Source organism: Eurosta solidaginis, chromosome 5 (genome assembly GCF_040869045.1).
Source record: "Eurosta solidaginis isolate ZX-2024a chromosome 5, ASM4086904v1, whole genome shotgun sequence".
NCBI lineage: Eukaryota > Metazoa > Arthropoda > Insecta > Diptera > Tephritidae > Eurosta > Eurosta solidaginis.
The window spans coordinates 212,648,329-212,673,843 of NC_090323.1; the positions used below are offsets into that span (position 1 = coordinate 212,648,329).

Below are 25,515 nucleotides of genomic sequence, written 5' to 3' on the forward strand. Positions count from 1 at the left end.
TTTCGATATCGAAAATTTCGAAAAACCGAAAAAGTGCAATAATTCATTACCAAAGACAGATAAAGCGATGAAACTTTGTAGGTGGGTTGAACTTATGACGCAGAATCGAATATTAGTAAAATTTTGGACAATGGGCGTGGCACCGTCCACTTTTAAAAGAAAGTAATTTAAAAGTTTTGCAAGCGGTAATTTGGCAGCTCAGTATGTAATGTTCGGTTACACCCGAAATTAGCCTTCCTTGTTATTATTATCGTCGATTCAGAGAGTTTTGCACCTTCCTATGTAGAGTAAACAGTAGATCCAACCCCTTCCATTAAGGTAAATGTAAGTATTTGATCAAATTTGAAGCTTCTAGCCGTGAAAATGATGCAGAAATGTTGATTTATATGAGGTACATGCTATATATACAATCGATCTCCATGATTTTTGCCCACAACAATATATGCTTTATAAGTAAGAATTTGGTGAAATTTGAAGCTTAAAATGGTGTAGAAATTGCGAAAAGTTTCTTATCCGAACAATCGGTTGTAGGGGGCATATGCCATATAAATGGCCGATCTCTTAGCATATGGTGAAATTTGAAGCTTCAATCTAAAATTCAGGATAATATGACAAAAATCCTCCTATCTGAAAAGTCGGTTGTATGCGGGATATTTGCCATTGTGGTCCGATCCGGCCGGTTCCAACAGATGCCTAATCGGACACTTAAATATACACGATCACGAAATTCTATCTAGATATATCACCAATTGAGGGAGCAGTTTGCGTTCAAACAGACAGACGGCCAGACAGACGGACATAGCTAAATCAACTCAGCTCGTCATCCTAATAATTCAATATATATATTGGACCAGGGGCCGACCTATTCTAGATAAAACAGTTAAACTGCGAATTGCTTGAAATTTGGTTAAGGGGTACTTCTTTTTTTTTGGGAAATGGTACCAGGGTTTAAGAGTGTTCCTGTAAAGTTTCTTTCCGGGAGGTGGACCAAGGAACGATCTATTCGATCAAAATCTATTCATTATTCGACTTGTCTGAAATTAGGTATATAAGCCACTGATATCTGAAGCTCCGATTCAGTCATTAACGGAAAATGCTGTGGTAGTGGACGTAATTTAAAAATAAAAAGTAAGGAAGTCTAAGTTCGGGTGAAACCGAACATTACATACCCAGCTGTGCACTTGAAATGCTGTTGTTGTTTGTTTTGTGTGCATAATAGTGTTACAAGGCTGCGCAATAATACATATGCATATGGTTCTATTCTGAACTAATTTTTCTTCGAGTTATGGCTCCCGACACATAGAAAATTGCTTAGTCATAAAAGGGGCAGTGCCACGCCCATTTTTTAAATTTTAAGTTTTTTCTATTTATTGTTATAAATCCACTTGGGAAATGAAACATCATTGATATAAAGCTCTTTTTTGCAAAGATATGTCTCATTTTATTCGTCCACGACCCTTTTAAAAATCTTTTATATAAAAGTGGGCGTGGTCCTTAACCGATTTCGATAATTTTTCTTCAAAGCATTTCTTATAGTAAAGGCAACCTCTCTGTCGAATTTTTTTACGATAGGTTTAACGATTTTTGATTTATGATTAATAATACAATGATACAATTTTTTATCAAGGGTCTCAATATCAATCCACACGTCAAATTTCAACATTCTAGGTGTATTATTTATTAAATAATCAGGTTTTTGTGTGTTTCCAAAATGTTATATACATATGTCGGAGTTACCTCGACGTTTTCATTTGATTTCGTTTCGCTAACACGATTATGTTCTGAAGGCATCATGATTAATATTTGTTTTATGAAGCGTAATGAGTCCCCGAACGATGTGTCAATATTGCTGCCAATATAAAAACTAACTCTTCAAAAATCTCAATCATGTATTTCAACTAACTCCACATATCTGAATCATATATTTTCATCATATACTCTTTGCAATTTCAACAAGTGCTTTTCATCATAAAACTCTCTTTGACACATCACTCAGGGCCACATTCGATAGAGCAATATTGATCTACCTTGCTTCTAGCAAAATAATATCTCAGTAAAAAAAGGACTGATCACATGTGCCTTTCACCGCATTCTATGTTACAAATTTAATTCAATGACGCAATACCAAATATGCAAAGTAGATTATAACACAGTAGTTGAATGTACCGATATATATATAAAAAGTGGGCGTGGCTATCATCCGATTTGGCTAATTTTCAATACCAATCTAGTCTGGGTCCAGATAAGCGCATGTACCAAATTTGATGAAGATACCTAAGTATTTACTCAAGTTATCTTGTTAACGGATGGACGGGCAGACGGAGGGACGGACATGGCTCAATCAAATTTTTTTTCTATACTGATGATTTTGATATATGGAAGTCTGTATCTCTGAAGTAGTAGCCAGTTCTAAAAAGTATCTTGCAGCCAAAGACTCGTAACCCAAAGTTTGCGAAAAAGTTCTCTACAGTAGAGTCGCACCATGACCTACACCTAAAATACATATAGAGATTTCCATACAATATGAACGTTATCTGTATGTATATATAGAGTACTCTTCTCAGGTCATCAGCATGCAACATCTCCGACAGTGTATCATTTGAGTGCTAACAAAATACACAGATACATATTTCAATTATTATTATGTTTATAATCTGGTGATGATGCTTTTAATTGAAGATGCACAAACAGCAACAGCGGCTGCATCAACAAATACAAATATCAATACATATCTATATGTATACATACATATGTATGTATGTATAAGCACCAATATGAAAGTATATAACTTCAAATGAAGCACAATTCATAGAAAACGGCCAAAGAAATTAGGTCCTCATGGATGTAATAAACTTTTGAATTGCATAAATTTATCGCATTTCGTTGTTGGGATCGTGTTTGGAAGGTGATGCAATTGGGAAAGCTTTTTGTGGCCATTTACTGGCGAGTCGGAAGGAAAATATAGAAAATGATACATTCTATTAACGCTTGTAACGCATATAAGAGCGCTGTTCCTAGCATGAGATCAAAGTCATGTTGGACCTTCACGCGATTTTTGAGGGACAACGTCATCTGTAAAGGCATAAAGACATTCGACTTTTGCTTCGTTTTGTCATTTACGTTGCGTCGCAGCTGAATTTAAACACACGCGTTTTTTATTGCTACGTTCCCAATCCTCAGGGAACACCAAAGCAACAGCAAATGAGTTCAAAAACTTACGTTTTCCCATTCGCTGTCAATCCCTCATTCCAATCTCCTAAATTTTATACGAAATCCATTGGTTATTATTTTTATTTTGTTTATTTTGAAAAATGTTTACATATTCATGTTAAAAAATTTGTTATTTTAAAAATGCATTCAAAGAAAACGAGTAAAAATTTTAGTTTTCTTGTGTTCATTGTGGCAGGCAAACTTCAATCGCGCGTTATTTCAAAGTAACATAAGCGGCAGATCGACGCAAAAGTCGAATGTGTTCGGGCTATAATACTTCTTCTAAGACGTCGCGATTTTTGCCCGTCACCGTTATTCAACAGTGATGAATAAACAACAGTTACAGTTGTAGCACTAAATGTCGCGATAAGCTTTAGGAGCTTAGGCTATAGGTACCAGAAACGTCATTCAAAATTTCATCGCTGCCTACCTACAAGGGAATACGCATAGCTGGGTTAGTAAATTACAGCATAGAGCAACATTTAGTTCTAAGTTAATAACACCACAAAGCACAGTCCATTTGTTTTATCTTTTCACAGCATTGTCATTGTGATTGTGTTATTGAATCTATTGTAACGAATTTTCTGCAAATCCTCTTATTTGCCCCTTTTGCTAGGTTCGTATCGCTAAACTGTTGAATAAATAACTCCAATATTGAATAATGGAAAAATGGCCTTTATTAAAATGCTTCACAATAACACTCAAACTGTGCAACGAATAGCTTAATAACCAAACTGATAGCTCAAATGAAACTCCACTAATCAAAATAATACTGGTATTGCTCGCTAGATATCTTCTTAGTCGTAACTGCTGATCAACTCAAATCAAACTGAATTACTTCTTACTCGCCTGCACTGCTTTTATAGTTTACGCTGCATACTTCTAGGCTCTTCGATTTCCAGAAGTTACTAGTTGTTTCGGCTACAAAATCGCCAGCCACAACTACGTGCACAAATTATTGCTCTCTCTTGTGACAACTCAGATAAGATATATGCATGTATTTGTGCATTGCCGCTCAGATGTTCGTATACGTACATATGTGTAGACGCAATTATTTATTCGTTTATGTAGATACATAATGATGAATTATTGATGTGCATTCACGTCACTGGTTAGCATCGGCTTAGAGACGATAGCATCGCTCAGTGCTGCTAACATTCGTTACACTGCCCTCCACCTAAGTCTGATCGTCCCGATCAGACAAATCTCTCGATCTAAACGCCGCTAGCATCTCCAAATGAGCCACCTTTCTATTCCGTGGTTTCTCAATGCTTTGTATGCGGTAGATGGTATCACTGAGCTTCTTCACAATCTTGTACGGGCCTTCCCAACTGCACCGAAATTTGGATGGAACAACTTTCCGCCGGTGAGGGTTGTATAACAGTACCAAATCTCCCGCCAAGAAACTTTTCGAATTATTGTTCTCATGGTACCTGTGTTTCATCGTACCACTCAATACCCTGGTTCGTTCCTTTACACTCTGTTGTTTGGCCGATGAACTACTTCGTAGAGCTTGCGCTGGACGGATTTGCTTTGCATAATCAGTATCGTTCCCACGTTTCCCCACAGTAGTGCGCTCTGGATTGAAACTACCCTCGCATTCCTTCTCGAAAATTCGTCGCTTCATTTTCCTGCGTCTTTTAGGTTTTGTCAATGCCAGTGTTTCTCTCGCAGGTACTTTTGATTTTGATTTATTTGGCCCATTCGATCTATCAACCTTTGCCTTCGACTTTCGTGGTCTTTGTCGAGTCTTTTCCACCAGTACCCGATTACTGCTGAACCCTTTTTTCAAACTACAGTTAAGTGGTATGTCCTGGTTCTTATAGCGCATAATTTTTCTCCGCATATCGATCTTGATGTCATGGTCAACCAAGAAGTCCACTCCCAATATGACTTCATCAACGATCTCCGCCACAACGAATTTGTGTAAAACCATGACCTTCCCAATCAGTACTTCACATATCACTTCTCCCTGGACTTGGTTATACTCGCCTGTGACCGTACGCAACCTTGCTCCAGGTAACGGTTTAACTCTCCTGTTGACTAATTCAGATCGAATCAAGGAATGAGATGCGCCCGTATCTACAGTCAGTACACGCTCCTTGCCATCGACATTGCCTCTGACGGTAAGACTGCTCGATTTTCTACCAATTTGCAACACAGATATCACAGGGCATTCAATAGCCGGGGCAAGTTTTCGTTCTTTACATTCGACACGCTCTTGCTCATCTCCTCCAGCTTTGCGTTTACGCCCACCCACATTGTTGGAACTATTAGGACCAAGATCGCAATGACGTGCAATGTGACCTGGGTTGCCGCACTTGACACATTTAATAACTGCGGCATTCTTCTGTTGAGATCCCTTTAGTGCTTTCAAAATTGTGCCTACCCACTCTGGCCTTTCTACTTCCACACGGCGTGCTTTGAAGACTGGCTTACACAAAAGCGACGCTGTTTCCTGAATCAGAGCATGCGATACCGTTTCTGCGAATGTGGGTTTTGGGTTTGCATATGTCGCTCGTTTCGTTTCTACGTCCCGTATGCCGTTTATAAAACTCTGGATTTTTACCCTCTCGGTGTATTCCACAGGTGCGTCCGCATTTGCGAGATGAGCCAACCTTTCAACATCCGAGGCAAACTCCTGCAAAGTCTCATCCGCTCTTTGGTGACGGTTTTGCAACTCAATTTGGAATATCTGTTTCCTATGCTCGCTTCCATAACGTCGTTCTACAGCAGCCATCAATGTTTCATAACTGTTCCGTTCGTACTCTGGAATCGTCTGTAAGATTTCCGCTGCAGGCCCTTTCAATGCCACGAACAGTGCAGCAACTTTATCTTCATCATTCCAGTTGTTCGCTGTCGACGTCTTCTCAAATTGGAGCTTAAATACCTGGAATGGAACAGAACCATCAAACGATGGGGATTTTACCTTCGGATTACTCGCTGAAACTGCTGGACGATTTAATTGTAACTGCTCCATACGACCCTTCAAATCATCGACTTCTGCCTGAAATTGAGCGATTTTTGCATCCTGCGCTTCCAGCTTTGATGTTACCCTTGCTTCTTGTGCTTCTAACTGTGAAGACATTTGTGCCACCTGTAATGATAAGCGCTCCTCTTGTTCTTCCATTTTTGATGTTATGCGTGTCTCCTGCGATTCCAGTTGGGATGCCATATATGTCTTCTGTTCTTCTAGTTGAGATGCCAGTTGAGATGTTATATCTGTCTTTTGCGATTCCAGTTGAGAAGCCACTGTCGATGTTTGAGCAGATATTGCAGCCAAAATCATGTTCAAATCTGTGCTGGTAACCGTCTGCGATGTTTCGTTTTTCTCTTCAATTTTTGTTGTCTCCTCCCCATCAAGGTGAAAGACATACTCTTCCACATCAATTCCTTCTGCTTCCATTGCCTCTCGTAGCCGTGCCTGAAGTTCAAGTTTAACGCCGCTTGTATTCAATCCACGGGTCTCCAACTCCTTCTTTAGGTGCTGGATCTTCAATTCACCGAACTTTGCCATGTCCTTGTTGTCCTTTGGAATTTATTCAACAATTCCTCTTCTGACACCAATTGTAACGAATTTTCTGCAAATCCTCTTATTTGCCCCTTTTGCTAGGTTCGTATCGCTAAACTGTTGAATAAATAACTCCAATATTGAATAATGGAAAAATGGCCTTTATTAAAATGCTTCACAATAACACTCAAACTGTGCAACGAATAGCTTAATAACCAAACTGATAGCTCAAATGAAACTCCACTAATCAAAATAATACTGGTATTGCTCGCTAGATATCTTCTTAGTCGTAACTGCTGATCAACTCAAATCAAACTGAATTACTTCTTACTCGCCTGCACTGCTTTTATAGTTTACGCTGCATACTTCTAGGCTCTTCGATTTCCAGAAGTTACTAGTTGTTTCGGCTACAAAATCGCCAGCCACAACTACGTGCACAAATTATTGCTCTCTCTTGTGACAACTCAGATAAGATATATGCATGTATTTGTGCATTGCCGCTCAGATGTTCGTATACGTACATATGTGTAGACGCAATTATTTATTCGTTTATGTAGATACATAATGATGAATTATTGATGTGCATTCACGTCACTGGTTAGCATCGGCTTAGAGACGATAGCATCGCTCAGTGCTGCTAACATTCGTTACACTATGTATGATAAACCTTTTTGCGAACGTTGTGACAGTCGATCTGTCACGGTGATTTATTTGAAGATATTTCTGCGGCTTGCAATGATTTTTCACTCGCTGTGACACAATCACAGGAAAAAGAATATTTGTCAACTCTAGATCACAGACGTGCATGGTGACTTTAAGGGGACTCAATAGCTTTCCCTAACTATCCAGCACCAAGTTTGAACATAAACATATAAATTAAGTTACATGGGTGTTTCCCCGACCTAAAAACATTCATTCAGATCGACGGCCACCGTGGTGTGATGGTAGCGTGCTCCGCCTATCACACCGTATGCCCTGGGTTCAACTCCCGGGCAAAGCAACATCAAAATTTTAGAAATAAAATTTTTCAATTAGAAGAAAATTTTTCTAAGCGGGGTCGCCCCTCGGCAGTGTTTGGCAAGCACTCCGGGTGTATTTCTGCCATGAAAAGCTCTCAGTGAAAACTCATCTGCTTTGCAGATGCCGTTCGGAGTCGGCATAAAACATGTAGGTCTCGTCCGGCCAATTTGTAGGGAAAATCAAGAGGAGCACGACGCAAATTGGAAGAGAAGCTCGGCCTTAGATCTCTTCGGAGGTTATCGCGCCTTACATTTATTTTTTTTTTAGATCGACGATATTGCGATGGACAGACGAAGCGCCTCTTATGAGCAGCCTTAGTCCCCCTATTGACATTATTGCTCGCGGTATGGGGGTAGTGCAGAACGAAATATTTTGGAAGTAGTACGCTATAAGGAGAAATATTTGCATACAATAAAAGAGAAGAAAATAAAAGAAAAAAGGCAAGGAAAAATAAAAGGAAGGGAGGAAAGATCAGACGTCAAAGCCGAATCCGGGCAGCGTGTTATCAATTTGTTATCAAAGCGCTAACGATTTTTGTCTATGAGTTATCGTTTTTGCTATCGACGGATTATGAGCGCGTTATTCATACTTTATCGACGAGCTGTAGTTTTTTCTTTTTTGTATATTTGAAGGTGTGTTAATGACAATGTAAAAAAGAGTTATCGATTAGTTATTGAAGTTTCATAAATTTGCTGTTTGGGTCCATAGTTTATCAATGAACTGCCGATTTCTTATCTAAGAAATACTGGTTTGTTATCAAAAACTTATAGATTTACTATCGAAAAGTTATTTGTCGATAGGCCATGAAAACTTTATCAATAATATACCGATTTGTTACCTAAAAGTTTTCGATTAGCTATCAAAATATTTTTGATATGTAATCAATTATTTTTTGATATTTATTCAAAAAATTATAGATTTTCCATCGACGGGTTATTAGTTCTTCATTGGCGTGCTATTAATTTGTTGTCGAAATGTTATCGGTTAAATAAAAATCATCCAAAACTTATCGATTATATAACAAAAAACAATCGATTTGCTATCGGAATGTTACCAATATGCAATATGTTATCGGCGTGTTATCAATTTGTTATCGAGTACTCACCAATTTGTTAGGAAACCGATACAGATAAAACTCCAACGTAAAATCAATAACACCTCTGCAATCTGTATATAACAAGCCGATAAGAGTCATTGATTTCTTGACGATAACAAACCGATAGAACGACGATAATAATTCGCTATCGATAATAAGTCGATATTATAATAATAACTTGTCGGGGTCGATAGCTACTAATAAGAAGCGAACGAAGTTCTTCTCAAAAAGCCCGAAATTATATTTTTCTGTTAAATCTGTTATGGATTAACTTCAACCTCTGGGCGAGCCCTATTTTACTAGGAAACATAAGTTTTATAGACCCACATCTGTATGCTCCACATCGAACTGCACGAGTAATTGGTACTTACGCTTATTTTTTACTGACAGCAAAGTTTTTTTTTATTTCACACCCCACACAATGACTTTGATTAAATACTTGAAAATTTTTAATTTCTTTATCTGGCAAAATGTTGTTCGTGTTGTATTGGCCGTTTTTTTATTGTTTACTGGGAAATGCCTACAGAAAAATCATATATTGCACTACTCACATGAAGATTAAAAAAAAAAACAAGTAAGAAAGTCTAAGTTAGGATGCAACCGAACATTATATACCCAGCTGCGCACTTGAAACGCTGAAGTAGGAGTGGCTGTCATGCGATTTCGCTTATTTTCAGAGCAAACAGTTGAAGCTATGAAAAAAGTGTTAATGCCAAATTTCGTTCGGATTGGGAGATTTTTGTACGACTTATGGCATTAAAAGTATTTTGGAAAGAATAACACAAAAATAGGCGGGCCACGCCAATTTTCAAAATTTGTTTAAGCTTCATTCTTAGGTCAACTATACCACTACCGAGGTAAAATATCAGTCAAATGTAGTTAAATACCATAGAGTTATTACACACTTTGTTAAAGTTAGACCTTTAGGAAAAGTGGGCGTGATCTTAAACGGATTTTTATTATCTTTGAGTCTATATAGTTTGACAAGGATAGTGTCTCTGCCAAATTTCAATGTAATATCTTGAAAAGCTTTGTTAAACTTCCAAATTTTCTTATTCTAAATGTGGGTGGTGCCACGCCCATATTCCAAAATTATTTGGAATTTATGTTTCGCGTCATAAAACCAACACACCTACCAAATTTCATTAGCTCAGCGGTATTCGTTTTTTAATTATTTCATTTTTTCTATTTTTCAAAATTTTCGATATCGAAAATGTGGGCGTGGTTATCGTCCGATTTCGCTCATATTCAATACCAATCTATTCTGGGTCCAGATATACAGAATTTGGTGAAAATATCTCAATATTTGCTAAAGTTATCGTGTTAACGGACAGACAGACGGACGGACGGGCGGATATAGCTTAATCAAATTTTTTTCAATACTGATGATTTTCATATATGGAAGTCTATATCTGTCTCGATTCCTTTATACTTGTACAAACAACCGTTATCCACTCAAAGTTATAATACCCTGTGTACAAGTACAGCTGGTTATAAAAAACAAAAAACAAAAACATGAGCAGCAGAGTACGCAATTGGACCAGAATAACATTATTGCTGATATGCACGCAAATGCAAGAGGAATCAGAAAGATGCATTCTTACACAAACTTCCTACATTTATGTATATGAACATTCGTATCTTAAACTACAAAATATATCACATCCATATGTATATAATAACGTAAGTATGTATGAAAGTGGGTGCCAAGTGGTACACAAATTAGTTGCCACAACAAAAACATTGTTATCTCGAACTGTTACTTACTCACATATTTACTTGCCCCCGTTGAGCTGCCGTCTGCAACATGCTTTTCTGGCTTTCGAGTTCACTGCGCTGATGTGCATCTTCGAGTGTTTGATGGTTGATGGTTGCTGCGGTCGGAATGCATTTTGCCAATCAATCCAACAATGAACAAATAAATGCTGATGCTCCATAAAGTTGGAATGGAATGTTGATTATATGTATGTATATATAATACGTATATCAGTAGATGTGTGAGCACGCTTTTGATGGTTGTTCGAACGTGTTGTTGGCGTATCTTCCGTAACCGCGCTAACGTCTCACTGCATTGGAGAACAATTATATTGCCTAAGCGATAGTTTTGTGCTCACTTTAACTTCATTGTTTTCTCTGCTTTCTGCACCGACTCTCAGTTATCGCTGCGGTTGGCAGTGACTTTGATTGCATTCGAGTACACGGGGTGTGCTAAAAAAATACGAATAGGAATTTGTTTTCGCGAATGTGGTCTAAAGTTCTTTGCTTGACAGTGCTCTTTCGTGTTAGCGAACTCCTTGAAAAAGGCTTATTTTTTCTTAAACTTAACCATCTGTGCCTGCCTATACAGCCAGGCTACTTATGTATAACCTTTGATCCACAGTATCATAATACAAGGGACTCCAGAGGATTCCGTTGCAGAGCTGGGCGCATAGAAGAAAGTGGCATAGTCAAAGATATAAGTTCCTTTAGAGGATTATAGCGGGCGTGATTGTTTTGAACCAACAGATCGTGCGCTGAAATTAAAAAGGACAGGGGGGCCTTTTTCCCGTTTGAGCTCCTTGATAAAATGCTCCCTAGCTGAATTTATAAAACTGTCTAAAGATATGTCACATAGCTGATAGCGCAGCGTATGTTCCTGAAAGGCAGAGAGCCGCGATGAGGAAATTTCCAAGCTTTATCTTACGTTAAGTTGTACTGTAGGCTAAACAAGAAGCAAATACTAAAATGAGGGCAGTGGGATTCAAGGCATTATTCTCAAAAGGTAGTAACACAGACCAAAAAGGGCGAGGGGTCAAACATATCGTGTCTATGATAGTTGGGCTGGTACCACATGATACAAGTGACTGAGTGAAGCGGTTTCATATCCGGCAAACAGCTGCCCACTTTCGCTCAACTCCCCTAAGACCTTTTCGGAGTGCTTTTTTGTCTACATTAACAACAATAACGGATAGTTCCGGTAAAATAGGAAATTATATTTTTTAATAGCCAAGCAGATCTTCGGTGTTAGAAACAGTGCCTTCGAGCATTTAGGGAAGCCTGGCTTACATCTGAAAGGTTGAAAAAGCTTTTCATGCATAACATAGTAGGCAATGCATATTTCGGAATGGGTCGGCTTCGTCAGAGTAGCCTCTGAGATTTATAAAGATTTCTGTATCGCAGTATGGGTGTAGCGAGGCTGAAAGTAGGTTAGCGCGATAGCATTCCTCCAGAGTATCTAGGAGTCGGTGGGCTTTATATTAAGAAATACGATTTTAAGGTGAACAAAGATAACATATTCAGAGTATTTTGTTGCGGTTCTCTCGCAACTTTAGTTTTATTGGTACTAAAGCCACTGGTAAGATAATGTCGAAGCTGAAATCTTCCAGGGCACCTACTCCAAAGTGTCCAGCGCTTTGCCGTAGTCGGTTATAATGCTTAATAAACATTTTTCGAGATCGTTTCAGAACCTATAACAAGCCCGTAAAGCATCTCAGGTGCTTAGACTAATCAGGGTGGAAGGTTAATTTTAGGTAAACTTTGATGCGCTTACCCTGAAATTTATCTATTGTAGCTCAATAATTTGTATACCAGAAATGCCCTCAAGAGCATCGTGCAGGGTAGAAAGTTCAGCCGTCGTTCACTTACATGTCTTGCGACTGAGCTCAGTGAATCAGTTGTGCTTTGTACTTAAAGTAGTAAACGTCTCCTACTTTAATTCTATGCTAAAATTTGTTTCACAATTCTCCTTGTACATAGATACACCTAAAAAAAATGCTGCGTATTCGAAGCTCTGCTAGCTTTAGTCTTCACTGACTACATACCGACTTATATTATTTATGGAGCATCTCCGTCAGCATAGGCACCACAAAGCTTACCACCAATTCCTTCCGCGTGTTGGCCTATTGTACAGGATTCTGAGGATTCCGTTTATAGATCTACTAAGCAGACTCTTAATTTTCTTCTTATTGTAGTCTTCAGGTTAGGTAAGGTGTAACTGGCCGTTCCGTGGGAACCTTACATAGACTAAATTAGTCCATCGTGTTACCGAAAGTTTACTCAACGATCAAACTGAAAGACAGAAACCAGTACATATATTATACTATAACTCCGCCCTCTTGGCAAATATTAATAACATTCCTGTAGCTGCTTCTTGATCTGACATTCATGCCGCTCCTAATAACTGAAGTCTTAGCCTGGACATTGTGTACAATACCAAGTGTGTCAACTAAGCGATAAACGTCAAAACTACAAACAGCCTCGCTCACCTGATGCAAACCTCAGGTCTAGAGTTGCATTTTTGGTACGTAAGACTACTTTAAGGTGAGTTTCATTTGATAGTTTAATAAAACTGTGTAGTATTTACAGATAATATAGTTGCATATATTTCCGCGGACATATAAATAATAGAAGATTTGTAGCCTCCAAAAATGCGGAAACATACGGAAAGCAAAATTTATTAAAATTAGAGTCAAACAAGTCCAGAGAAACTTAACAAAATATAAAGCGACAAACGTGTAACATGTTTCCCTCAGGACAAATTTCATTTCTATGGCTGTTTACACAAATGCAAATGGGCAAAATTATATAAACGCTTTGGTCGCGTCAAAGCAAAGCTAACGCAAGGCGTTTCATTGTTTTTCATAAGGCGTTGTCAAAGCGTAGGCACGCAACCAAAGCGTTTATGTAAATCTTTCGATGCTTGGCCCGACAGATGAGTTAAATTTATTATAAAACGGTGCTGCGAGTGGAATCCAACCAAAGAAGCAGGCAAAAATATGAATGAATGATAGTTTGACTATCATTAGATACATTTTTTGCATTAACATTGTGGGGTTTTCATTTAAAAATGCTGTTAACAGATTCTTGTATTGCAAAAATATAATGAACTTGGGTACAGAGATTCAGAAATCCTAGAAAATAGTTTACCAAAATATTCTTTTTTATTGAATTTAAAAAGTTTTTTTACAATAATTTGAAAATTTTTTTAATGAAAATCAATAACTCTGAACTGAACAATTTTCACCATGATATAAAATAAAAATGCTGTGGAACAGGAGCAACACTTTTGTAACTACGTAAACCCTGTTTAAATCTTTTATGTCCCTGCACAAAACCCTAATTGACCGTTTTCAACCAAAATAACAATGGCAACCCAGATTTTCCGTTATGCTAACTTAAGCGAGTGTCGAGAAGTTAACACACTTGCACTTATCCACAAAGAGCCTGGATAGTGCAGAACATGATCGTGGTACGTGCTCGATCGCATAGTACAGGTCTACACGCCACCTGATAAAATGCTTGTTCTTGTTCGTTTTTTTTTTGTGGATGCTATTTGGCACTGTTGTACTTTTTAGGTCCAAGAAAAGTTTAGTAGCTGCTAACGAAAACTGGGTAAAATTTTTATTGTAAAATTACAAAGAAATATTCTTATTTACTTTCAAACGAGCACTTAATTACATCTCTCTTTAAAATCCATATGTTTTGGACAATTTTAATTAACAAATTGTGATAATTTATTACCGGGGACGATTGCTAAAACATGACCAAACCCGTGGCGGGAATTATTAATAGACGCGTTTTTGCCTCGCTTCCAATAATTCGAATACTTTTTCGCCTTTGGACTATTGATAACAGGACAAAACACGTATTTTCAATTCTCTTTCCACATTTTTGGACGGGTTGTTGCAGTCGACCTCGGTTTCAAACTGTTTTTCGCGGAAAACTTTTGAACGGGTAGAACAACTTAGCACCCGTGTTTGTATTCTTAATACTGGAATAACTACGCGTCCTCAGATACCCCAATTCAAGACTTTTTTTGTATAATTTTCTGTAGGACCCATATAGGTGCACCTCACTTTCCTACTAAATTCGTTCAAAAAAATTTTCCATCACAGCAACCCATATCTGATATTCCGCTTCTTTTTTTTGTTTCCCTGCGTCGTTTACCCCGGTAGTTTGACACTTCGTTCAGTGTCAAACGCATGTCCCACGCAGGTTCCACTGAGTTCGACAATAGTGTGACACTGACCGAAGTGTCAAACGGCAATGTGTTAGAAAGAGAAAGGAATTGTTTCCTTCTCAAACATATCATACTTGTAAACCTGTACTATGCTCGATCGTTTCTTCCTGCAACTCGCACTTCCTGCATAAGATATCACTAACGAGACCTAATTTAAGATCATGTAATTCCAGAAGGCAGTGCTAAGTCGGAATACACATCATGAGCTTACATTTCTCTCTTTTTAGCGATTTGGGTAACTTTGTTAGTCTAACGTTTTCATTTCTTCCCAGCGGATTTTGACGTATAACGTCGATTCATAGACTTGCCACATTTAGGCTTTTTCACTACTTATTTCTGTATAGATACAGTAAACAGCAGAACCATTGGTACATATGTTTATGGTACGTTTGCAATTTCCGCATCCTTACGGAAACCCTCCAGGATCTTTTTCGATGCTCAGGCACTGCATCATGGAGTCTGTACGCTCTATATTAGATTATGCTTTGGCAATTTGGCCCGCACTCAAACTGCCCAAGACCTTAAGCTTTGTTAAAGTTGATAAAGCTATATACTTGGCTCTTAAGATCTGCAGGAGGGATGTGCAGCTTGGCATGCTAGACTGCCGTAGGGACAGTTTTTAGGACTGCCGTTAGACTAATCATTCTTAATCCGCATACCCCCGTTAGTGTTTTAGTATACGTGGTTTTTAATGTGGCTGTCTACCAAACAAGGACCCCATTGCAGAATATGGTCTTTACAATCGCCATAAATACCCAATGAGATAGTGTGGGCAATAGACCCGACGTGTATCCTGGCATCGTCATGCATGCATACAGTGCGACAGAGGGTTTCTTCGCTTTCTCTTCTACATGGAGTTACCACGATAATTTACTATCTAAATTAATGTCTAGATATTTTGTGGTGTATGTTTTTGTAGGGTTACCCACCCCAAGCTTAATTCAACTGGGCTATTAAATATTTCCTAGAAAAATTTCTATATTGGTTTTTTTCGCCATGGTGGTTATCGCGTCTCCATATGATAAGGCATGTATTTACCGAGAACCATCAGAGAGCTGATTACTGGCAGACATCTGTCGAAGAACATGAGCACTTGGTTGATGACCAGAATTCACAACATTCGTGATAATACTCCGTCTTGCGGCGTTTCTCTATTTCTGCAGCTTATTATGGAGCCATTCAATTTGTTAAGGCCATATGTACTTCAATCGTGTTCAGACTGTCCATGGTTTCACGAGACATTCTTGAAAGCCCCGCCAATGTCTAGGATATAAACTAGAGCATACTGCTGGTGTTCGAGGACTTTCTCTAAGTTCAACCTTTCAAACTTATTGTTACAAAAATTATATCACCGTAGGTTTGACTCATTCCTCGTACATATTTCTTGTGTTTTATTTGTTATGTTACTTTTTATCGAAAGCACGTCTTCGCAACACAACGCATGGGGCTGCTTGAAACCTATCTTCGAAATGCGCGCTCCTCTCTTATCTTCTCACTGCGCTCTTCGCTTGTTTCTGTGTTAACACTGCCAAAGACGTCGCTAATGTTTAGTTCACTTGTTGTTATCGTAAGTCCTCATTCATACACATTGCTTGTATGTGAGCTCTCATACTCTTGACTCTGCCTTATTGTGACTGGCATTGGTTGCCACTGTTTGTATTGGCCGTGCTATTCACTAGCTTGACTGCTTGACTGTTTAACAGTTTGGAATTTTTTTAGTTTTCTCGTAGTCGCGCAACGTATAAGTCGCGCTTATATGTTTTCACTACTTTCATTGCTTTTTGGAGTACGATAAAAACAAAATTGAATTCTTGTGAGAATTCAAGCATTGTGTTTTTTTATTGTGAGTGAATAAAGGTTATTTGATTACTGATTAAAACAAAGTGTGTTTATGCATATTAGAAATAATATACCTATGTAGTCAATAGAATCTTACAAATTTCTAATAGAAAAATATCTAAAGAAACGTAAGCAAAACGAAGAACACAATTTCTGGTTAAAAGTTGGTGCGTGTGAAAAGTGGTAATCAAGCGAAAGTGCTTCAACAAAAAAATCAATAAATAGCTATGCTTTAATGCATATGCATGTAATATTAACATAGTATATCTACCTATGTTTGCGGCCACCGTGGTGTGGTGGTAGCGTGCTCCGCCTACCACAACGTATGCCGTGGGTTCGCACCCCGGGCAAAGCAACATCAAAATTTTAGAAATAAGGTTTTTCAATTAGAAGACAATTTTTCTAAGCGGGGTCGCCCCTCGGCAGTGTTTGGTAAGCGCTCCGGGTGTATTTCTGCCATGAAAAGCTCTCAGTGAAAACTCATCTGCCTTGCAGATGCCGTTCGGAGTCGGCATAAAACATGTAGGTCCCGCCCGGCCAATTTGTAGGGAAAATCAAGAGGAGCACGATGCAAATTGGAAGAGAAGCTCGGCCTTAGATCTCTTCGGAGGTTATCGCGCCTTATATTTATTTTTTTATTTATTTATGTTTGCACGTACATATGTAAATGTAAGGCGCTATAACTTCCGAAGAGATTTAAGACCGAGCTTCTCTTCCAATTTGCATCGTGCTCCTTTTAATTTTTCCTACAAATTGGCGGGGCGGGACCTACTTGGTTTATGCCGACTCCGAACGGCATCTGCAAGGCAGGTGAGTTTTCACTGAGAGCTTCTCATGGCAGAAATACACTCGGAGTGCTTGCCAAGCACTGCCGGGGGCGACCCCGCTTAGAAAAATTTTCTTCTAATTGAAAAACCTTATTTCTAAAATTTTGATGTTGCTTTGCCCAGGGCGTGAACCCAGGATCTTCGGTGTGATAGGCGGTAGCGTGCCATCACACCACGGTGGCCGCCACGTACATATACAAAGTGAAAATTGAGCAACCTTTTTGCATTTATTGCTATTCATTGGTTTGTAGTCTTCGATTTTTCTATCCGTATTGCCACAAACAGGTTCATATGACTATGCATGCGCAGACATCTGCCTGGGCGGGCCTCTAATTTGGCGACATAAGTCATTTAGTGCAGACTTACTCAGTAAATGAAAGAAATATTTTGTAACTAAAGAATTCGCGCTAACAAATACAAATGTGCAGACAAAAGTGTAAAATATAATAGAAATTTACAAATATCTACCACAACCATGTAAAAAGTTTGCTTCAGTTTTAAAGTTTTACGTTTTCTATTTTAACTACAGTGAAAATATTCTTTGTTTGTTGAACTCGAACTTGACTTCGAAAGCAATTTAAACGACAATCATACGATATTTAACAGCCGCCAACTGGTTCACATCTGTGAACTTTTTGTTGTTGGCATTGGCAGCGTTGGAATTTCAAATATGCGATTGGATACTTCATGCAGTTGCGTCGCAGGAGGCATTCACGCATTTCATTGAAGATTCACGTTTTTTACTTTAAAACGTTTTTTGATGGTAATTTAAGATTTAATTATTCTTTCTTTTAAATCAAAAAATTATTTACAAGGAAGTATAGTTTTGGTTGAAATCAAACACAGGTCTAGATTTCCAAATAAAAGTAAATATACGTATGTGTGTGTGTTTTGTGGATATCCAAAGTTTTCAACCTATCACTAGAAATTCTCACATGATTATTGATATGAGATTAACAAAACATGTACCAAATACAAACGAAATGTATAATTTTTAGGCGCTTACGTTGACTTTAATATTTATCGTAATACCCAATATGCATCTGAACACACCCCAGCGGGTTAGGGGGTTAGAATATACCCGCAGTAGGTATGCTTGTCATAAGAGGCGACTAAAATACCAGATTCAAGGGGTTGTGTAGCGCAATCCTTTCAGGTTGCCAGCGCAATATATAGCTTCTCCAAACCCAATTGTCAACCTCACCTATCCGTGGCGAATCCTGTTTCATTAACAGCCGAGGCTCGTGCCAACCCGAACTCCTCATGGATCTATGGGATGGGAGGGCGGAATGGCCTAGAATGTCGTATGCGGTCATACCAAATCGTTCCCGAGATGGTCGGGCTTGGTACCGGAAAGTACCGGATCTGCATCTGGCAAAGGACCATCAACATCGATAACACTCCCCAAGGCCTTCGGGGAGTGTGCTTATCGCTACAACAACCACAACAACATCTGACTAACAAAGGAAAATCATTTAAGATTGACTTGACATGATGTTGATCTAATATCATATTGCGTGATATGATTTTACCAAATTTGAGTCGTTTACCTGACGATGAACCCAACATCACACCCTATGTGATTGGCGTGAATTTATCCAATGTACCTACTAGAGATATACGCCGCCGATTAACGCCGCCGCCGAATCTCAAAGATATCGGCGCGGCGGTGGCGGCGTTCGGCGCGTTAGTATATTTTCTACTGTTTTAAGACTGTCTAGGACACGAGGGGCGACTTCGGTCCTATCCCATACTAGTCCTTTGGAGTGAATTACATTGGACATAGCCTATCAACCGTGTTTAAATATCACCTACACGATACGGCTCCTGTTACAAATGTGAATACGTAGGCACATATACATATTTACCAGGTGAGACTTTGTCTATCGCGAGAACACTACCAAGTGGTGAAGCAAAAGCTTTCATAAGACAGTCGCACAAATGACCGGGTGTTCTATTACCCTAAGGTAGGGGATAGTCGAACTAGGCTCTTACAGAAACGAAGACTATTGAAATAAATTTATCGAACACAAACGTCCGCAAATGTTGGTCTACATTTTAAAACTTTTATCCACGGTCCCTGTAAGTTTAAATTATATAGATGAGCCAAGGATTATTCGATTTGCACCCATGAGTTACGCAATGATATCCACTTAGACTGCTTTTGATGTCGAGGACGGCATTCTTGGCAGAATAGTTACTTCCTAATATTTAAAGGTGTTTTTTTGGTGTAGCTCGGAAGCATAGCGCGACAAAAACATCCGTCAGAAAGTCTTCGGAGCTACACCTAGAGCTTCTACGAAAGTGACGTCGACGAAGGTATGAGTTCGAAGTCGCAGTCCTATAGCTTCTGTGCTGGCATATGGTATGAGGGCTAGGAGGCGTGGTAGCGACGAGTGGTCAGGATTGCTACTGTTCGCACGTAGGGAATTGCAGCTGCTGGAAATAGGCGCCCTTTGGCGCGATCAACAATAAGCAAGCGTTAATGCTAATCATTAAAACTGTGCCACGAGAGTCATGACTATTAGATAATTGATAGCAACCGTAAGTCGCCTTTCTGCGTGACCAGCATGGAGCCACATATTATTTAAAGAAATCGTGCCGACGACGAGTATTAGAGCTGGCCCAGAACATCTTCTTCGGTGAAACTACGCTACAAAAGTGTGACCTTTTTAAGTATTTCTCCCTCCCTCCGGAAGGAGATACTCGTGAAATTTTTTGAACGATCCGCGAGATTTTGAGGCAAAAACCCCGGATCTTTCCGAAATGGACGTAGATTTCCTTAAATACATATAAACAAAACCTTTCCAAATATTATTTTTTTAAATTTTCGTAATGCAAGCCTCCCTGATACTCATTCGCAACTTTATGATATTGTTTCAGATCGTCAAACATACCATTGAAGTCAGCAATATGTTTCCATATTCATTAGTTGTGGACAAGGTGATTCTCTGACATCCAGCCATTCAGCTTAGAGGTTTACGCCGATCTATTTGTCGGCGCGCCGGTCCCGCCGCCGCCGCCGGTATATAATAGATCGTGCCCCGCCGGCCCCGATAAAATGATCGGCGTAAACCTCTAGTACCTACATCATATTTTTTGTATTTGGTATATTTTCCCAATTTGGTGTCCTATTGGATATTGTACTTGTGCAGTAACTGAGATTTTGTGCTGTTTTATTTAGTGATCAAATTTTTCTTGAGTTGGAAATTTTTTGATATAAAGCACAATGGAACGCATGTAGCTCGAAACTCATTTCAAATTGCCACGATATGATGTGATATCATATTAAGTTTATCTGGTATGATATCGTGAGATATCGATCATATCTTTACAGACTTGATTATGATTTCGATTTAGTGTGACCCAATTATATTTAGTTTTCAGGTTATGATGTTTTGATTTTAATAAACTTCAAATCAAACCGTATATTTGTAGTAATGCGTCAACTTTTGATGTGATTTTAAAGTCAAGTGATTCAGTGCAGTGATCTTATATTGCTTATGTGATGTTTTCATATTTCGTCCAAAATTCTTTTGTTTATTAATGAGTAAATGAAAGAGGAAAAATAGGTTTATTGGAAAAGAGGGTGTGGTTTCCGCTCCCAAACTAAACTTTTTTACAACAACATTTTTAAGACGCTGTTCATATTTTTTTATCTTCTTACAGTCAACCATCATCTTATCCTAATAAAATAATTAAACCGCAACGATTTGAAACAGCTATCCAATATTTGGCATAGAGATTCTGTAATTGAGGAAGTTGGAGAAAGAAGCTAATATTATTTCAAAAGCACCGCAGGTGAAGGTCTTCTTCACTCGCTCCTCCACGTGGAGTTTTCACGACATTTTCTTGTCCAGAATGAAAAATAAATAAATACAAGAAGAGATAACGGCCGAAGAGATTTTAGGCCGAGCTTCTCTTCCGATTTGCGTCGTGGTCCTTTTAAATTGTTTTCCTACAAATTGGTAGACGGGACCTACTACGTTCGGAGCATCTGCAAGGCAGATGAGTTTTCACTGAGAACATTTTCATGGCAGAAATACACTCGAAGCGTTTGCCAAATCATTTCGAAAGAGCGAGCCCGTTTAGAAAGACTGCTTGAAAATTCTTCTTCCTAATTGAAAAGCCTTGTTTCTGAATTTTTGATGTCACTTTCCCCGGTAGTTGAAACCACGAATTATGGTGCGGTAGGCGGAGTACGCTACCACCACACCACGGCGGTCGTCGGTGTGATTCCTAGATATATTGCACACGGGTTCCGATGCAGGGCCATCCCTCCTAACTTTGGCCAATTCGGGCCCTTATTGCTCTCAGCAACTAAGAGCATATCTGTATTATCTGCGTTGGTGGTCAGCCCGACATTAGATCCGCAGGTCCATCAAAGTGCTAATTGTTGGAAGGCTGTTTCCACTTATGACAACTGCAACGTCATCTGTATATGCCGTATAGTTTGATGGATTTCTTGTTGAACCCACTGAGTAGTCGGCGTTCACATCAGAGGTGATAATACACTACCATGCGGCGTGCCCCTGTCCACTAATTTCGTGCCCTCATACAGCCTCCATTGTTAAGTTATCTTCCTGCAATCTATCATGCAGCCGAGCCATCTATGTTTATGCTGGATTTAGTTGTAATTAAGACCATCCAGCCACGACAACATCTTTTAATACTCCTGAAGCGTAGTTCTTTGATTTCAACGCGTTTTCTCTGGTTATAACAGGGGCCTGCATTCCATAGCACAATTTTGCTCTCATCGCGTATGCAAAAGAGCAATGCACTTTCAATCTTTGGAGACCCACTGACTTACCGAATGTTGAACTCGACGTCTATTAATCTCCCAAAGGTTTTGAGCCGAAATGATGTTAGGCTAAAACCTAAAATATTAAAGGTTCATCTTTCGGTAGGAAAAAACACGAGCAGCTCTTCAAAGAGTAGGGTACATGAATCGTATGCACAAAATATTATCTTGGGCCATTCCACGAGCGCTCTACCTTATATTTGTAGCCTGGCTTGTAATATACGAACATTGCATACTCAGCTGAGATCTTTGGAGGCAAAATAAGGGAAAATCACCATTTAGGAAAATGAACCTAGGGTAACCCTGGAATGTGTTTTTATAACATGGGTATCAAATGGAAGGTATTAAAGAGTATTTTAAAATGGAGTGGCCCATAGTTCTATAGGTAGACGCCTTTTCGAGATATCGCCATAAAGGTGGGCCAGGGGTGACTCTAGAATGTGTTTGTACGACATGGGTATCAAATTAACGGTGTTAATGAGGGTTTTAAAAGGGAGTGGCCCTTAGTTTTATATGTGAATGCGTTTTCGAGATATCGACTAAAATGTGGACCAGGTTACCCAGAACATCATCTGTCGGGTACCGCTAATTTGTTAATATATGTAATACCACGAACAGTATTCCTGCCAAGATTCCAAGGGCTTTTGATTTCGCTCTGCAGAACTTTTTCATTTTCTTCTACTTACAAAGTTTTTTCTAAAGTTATATTTTGGGTCAATAAGCCAATCCAATTACCATGTTTCATCCTTTTTTTCATATTTGATATAGAATTATGGAATTTTTTTAAATTTTCGTAATTTTCGATATCGATAAAGAGGACATAGTCCGATTTCGGCCATTTTTTATACCAAGATAAAGTGAGTTCAGATAAGTACGTAAACTAAGTATAGTAAGGATATATCGATTTTTGCTCAAGTTATCGTGTTAACGACCGAGCTGAACGACAGACGGTCCACTGTGTATAAAAACTGAGCGTGGCTTCAACCGATTTCGCCTATTTTCACAGAAAACAGTTATCGTCATAGGATCTATGCCCCTACCAAATTTCACAAGGATTGGTGAATTTTTGTTCGACTTATGGCATAAAAAGTATTCTAGACGAATGAAATGAAAAAGGGCGGAGCCACACCCATTTTGAAATTTTCTTTTATTTTTTTATTTTGTTGCACCATATCATTACTGGAGTTGAATGTTGGCATAATTTACTTATATACTGTAAAGATATTCAATTTTTTGTTAAAATTTGACTTTAAAAAAATTTTGTTTTTAAAAGTGGGCGTGTTCATCATCCGATTTTGCTAATTTTTATTACGCATACATATAGTGATAGGAGTAACGTTCCTGCCAAATTTCATCATGATATCTTCAACGTCTACCAAATTACAGCTTGCAAAACTTTTAAATTACCTTCCTTTAAAAGTGCCACGCCTATTGTCCAAAATTTTACTAATTTTTTATTCTGCGTCACAAGGTCAACTCACCTACGAAGTTTCATCGCTTTATCCGTCTTTGGTAATGAATTATCGCACTTCTTCGGTTTTTCGAAATTTTCGATATCGAAAAAGTGGGCGTGGTTGTGTCCTATTTCGTTCATTTTACATAGCGATCTGAGATGAGTGCCCAGGAACCTACATACCAAATTTCATCAGGATACCTCAACATTTTCTCAAGTTATCGTGTTTACGGACGGACGGACGGACATGGCTAAATGAATTTCTTTTTTCGCCCAGATCATTTTGATATATAGAAGTCTATATCTATCTCGATTAGTTTATGCCGTTACGGATTACCGTTATGCGAACAAAGTTAATATACTCTGTGTGCTCTGCTCAGCTGAGTATACAAATTTATATGCCCTTTGCGTAAAGCGAAGACAAGTCTTTAGTACAACCAGATGTGAACTACATCCAGCTTTTTATACTCTTAGCAATCATAATCTTGAACAGGAGGGGAAGTCTTGGTTTTAGGGCAAAGAGTCAAGCAATCTGGGTGTGTGAATATTTTGTGTCATATTTTTATGCTTGGTATGTTCTTTTTTCTTGCATTTTTATTAAACAATATTTACGGTGCATGTTTTTTTTTTTCTATATTGTATCTTTATGTTTGTCGGTTTGTGTGCTACATGTGTGTTGACCTTAAAGCATTACCATGCATACTTTAAATATTTTGATGGTCACCGTCGTCGCGCATACATAATTGACATTCACAGACAGTTAGATTTTCTCATTCTTTAATAATGTTTACAAAATTTTGTTTTAACGAGCTTCTTATTTAAACAAATAAATACCAAATCTGATTTTTCAAAATATTTATGTGATAATTTACTTACTAAATACTCTCCATGTTTCGAAAAATGCAAAAAAAAAGCTTTAGAAATAGATAAAAATTTAAAAAAAAGTGTGATCACCATGTTCTTGTGAAGTTCGATTTGTAAACATACGGTCTACGTCTGGTCTAGAGCTCGTCTAGGGGTTGCAGTTGAACCATAACCAAAGTAGCTTTACCAAAAACAAATAGTTCCGGGCTTTGTGAGAAGAGCTTCGACAGCTTCTAACCGGTGATAACCCATGTAGTTTCATAAACGACTTAATATCGAAAGCGAATAATCACCATCGACTCATCGGATTGTAATCGCCTAGTTATTCCCGAGTCATCAACTTCTTATTGGTTTCATATCGGCCATGTCATAGAACGGTTACACATTTGTGATCGATTTTATATTAAAGTTTTATGGGTATCTGTATCATAACAAAGGATGAGTCGTTAACAAATCGATGACATGCCAATAACGAACTGGTAACATTCCGATAGGAAATCGATAGCTTTTCGATAGCAAATTGGTAATTTTTTTTGTAACGAAAACGATAAATATCTGACGAAAAATCTATAGGTTTCCTAAAACAAACGGTAAGTAATCTATAATTTTTTATAAGAAGTCGATAACACTCCGATTAGAAGTTGGTAAAAATCCGACAGACCAATAATATATTGATAACATATCGATAGTTTTTCGATAACAAATCCAAAACGTCAAAATGGATAACTCATCGTTTAAATACCGATTAAGTTTAATTTAATTTTATCTTATTTTTTTACTTTATTTTAATTTGTTTTATTTAATTTTATTATATTTAGTTTTATTTAATTTAATTTTATTTAATTTAATTTTACTTAATTTTATTTTATTCAATTACATTTTATTTTATTTTAATT

At 38.2% G+C, this 25,515-nt stretch overlaps 2 protein-coding genes across 4 annotated transcripts in view; one reads left to right on the top strand and one right to left on the bottom strand.

Annotated features, from left to right (window-relative positions):
* The window catches only part of BBS1 (Bardet-Biedl syndrome 1), a 272,737-nt gene that overhangs the window by 81,497 nt on the left and 165,725 nt on the right, over positions 1-25,515 (bottom strand). The window contains exon 1 of one of the 2 annotated variants that reach the window (XM_067788094.1): positions 15,874-15,960. The exons of the other annotated variant lie outside the window; for it this stretch is intronic. Coding sequence (XP_067644195.1) covers positions 15,874-15,922 — 49 coding nt within the window. The 5' untranslated portion in view covers positions 15,923-15,960. Of the gene's footprint in view, positions 1-15,873; positions 15,961-25,515 lie in introns of those variants that run through there. 2 annotated transcript variants of the gene reach the window in all.
* Exn (Ephexin) overlaps positions 1-25,515 on the top strand; it is a 212,208-nt gene that overhangs the window by 46,759 nt on the left and 139,934 nt on the right. Inside the window, exons 1-2 of one of the 2 annotated variants that reach the window (XM_067788066.1) lie at positions 16,579-16,678; positions 18,031-18,264. The exons of the other annotated variant lie outside the window; for it this stretch is intronic. The gene's annotated coding sequence lies outside the window, so the exon portion shown is untranslated. Of the gene's footprint in view, positions 1-16,578; positions 16,679-18,030; positions 18,265-25,515 lie in introns of those variants that run through there. 2 annotated transcript variants of the gene reach the window in all.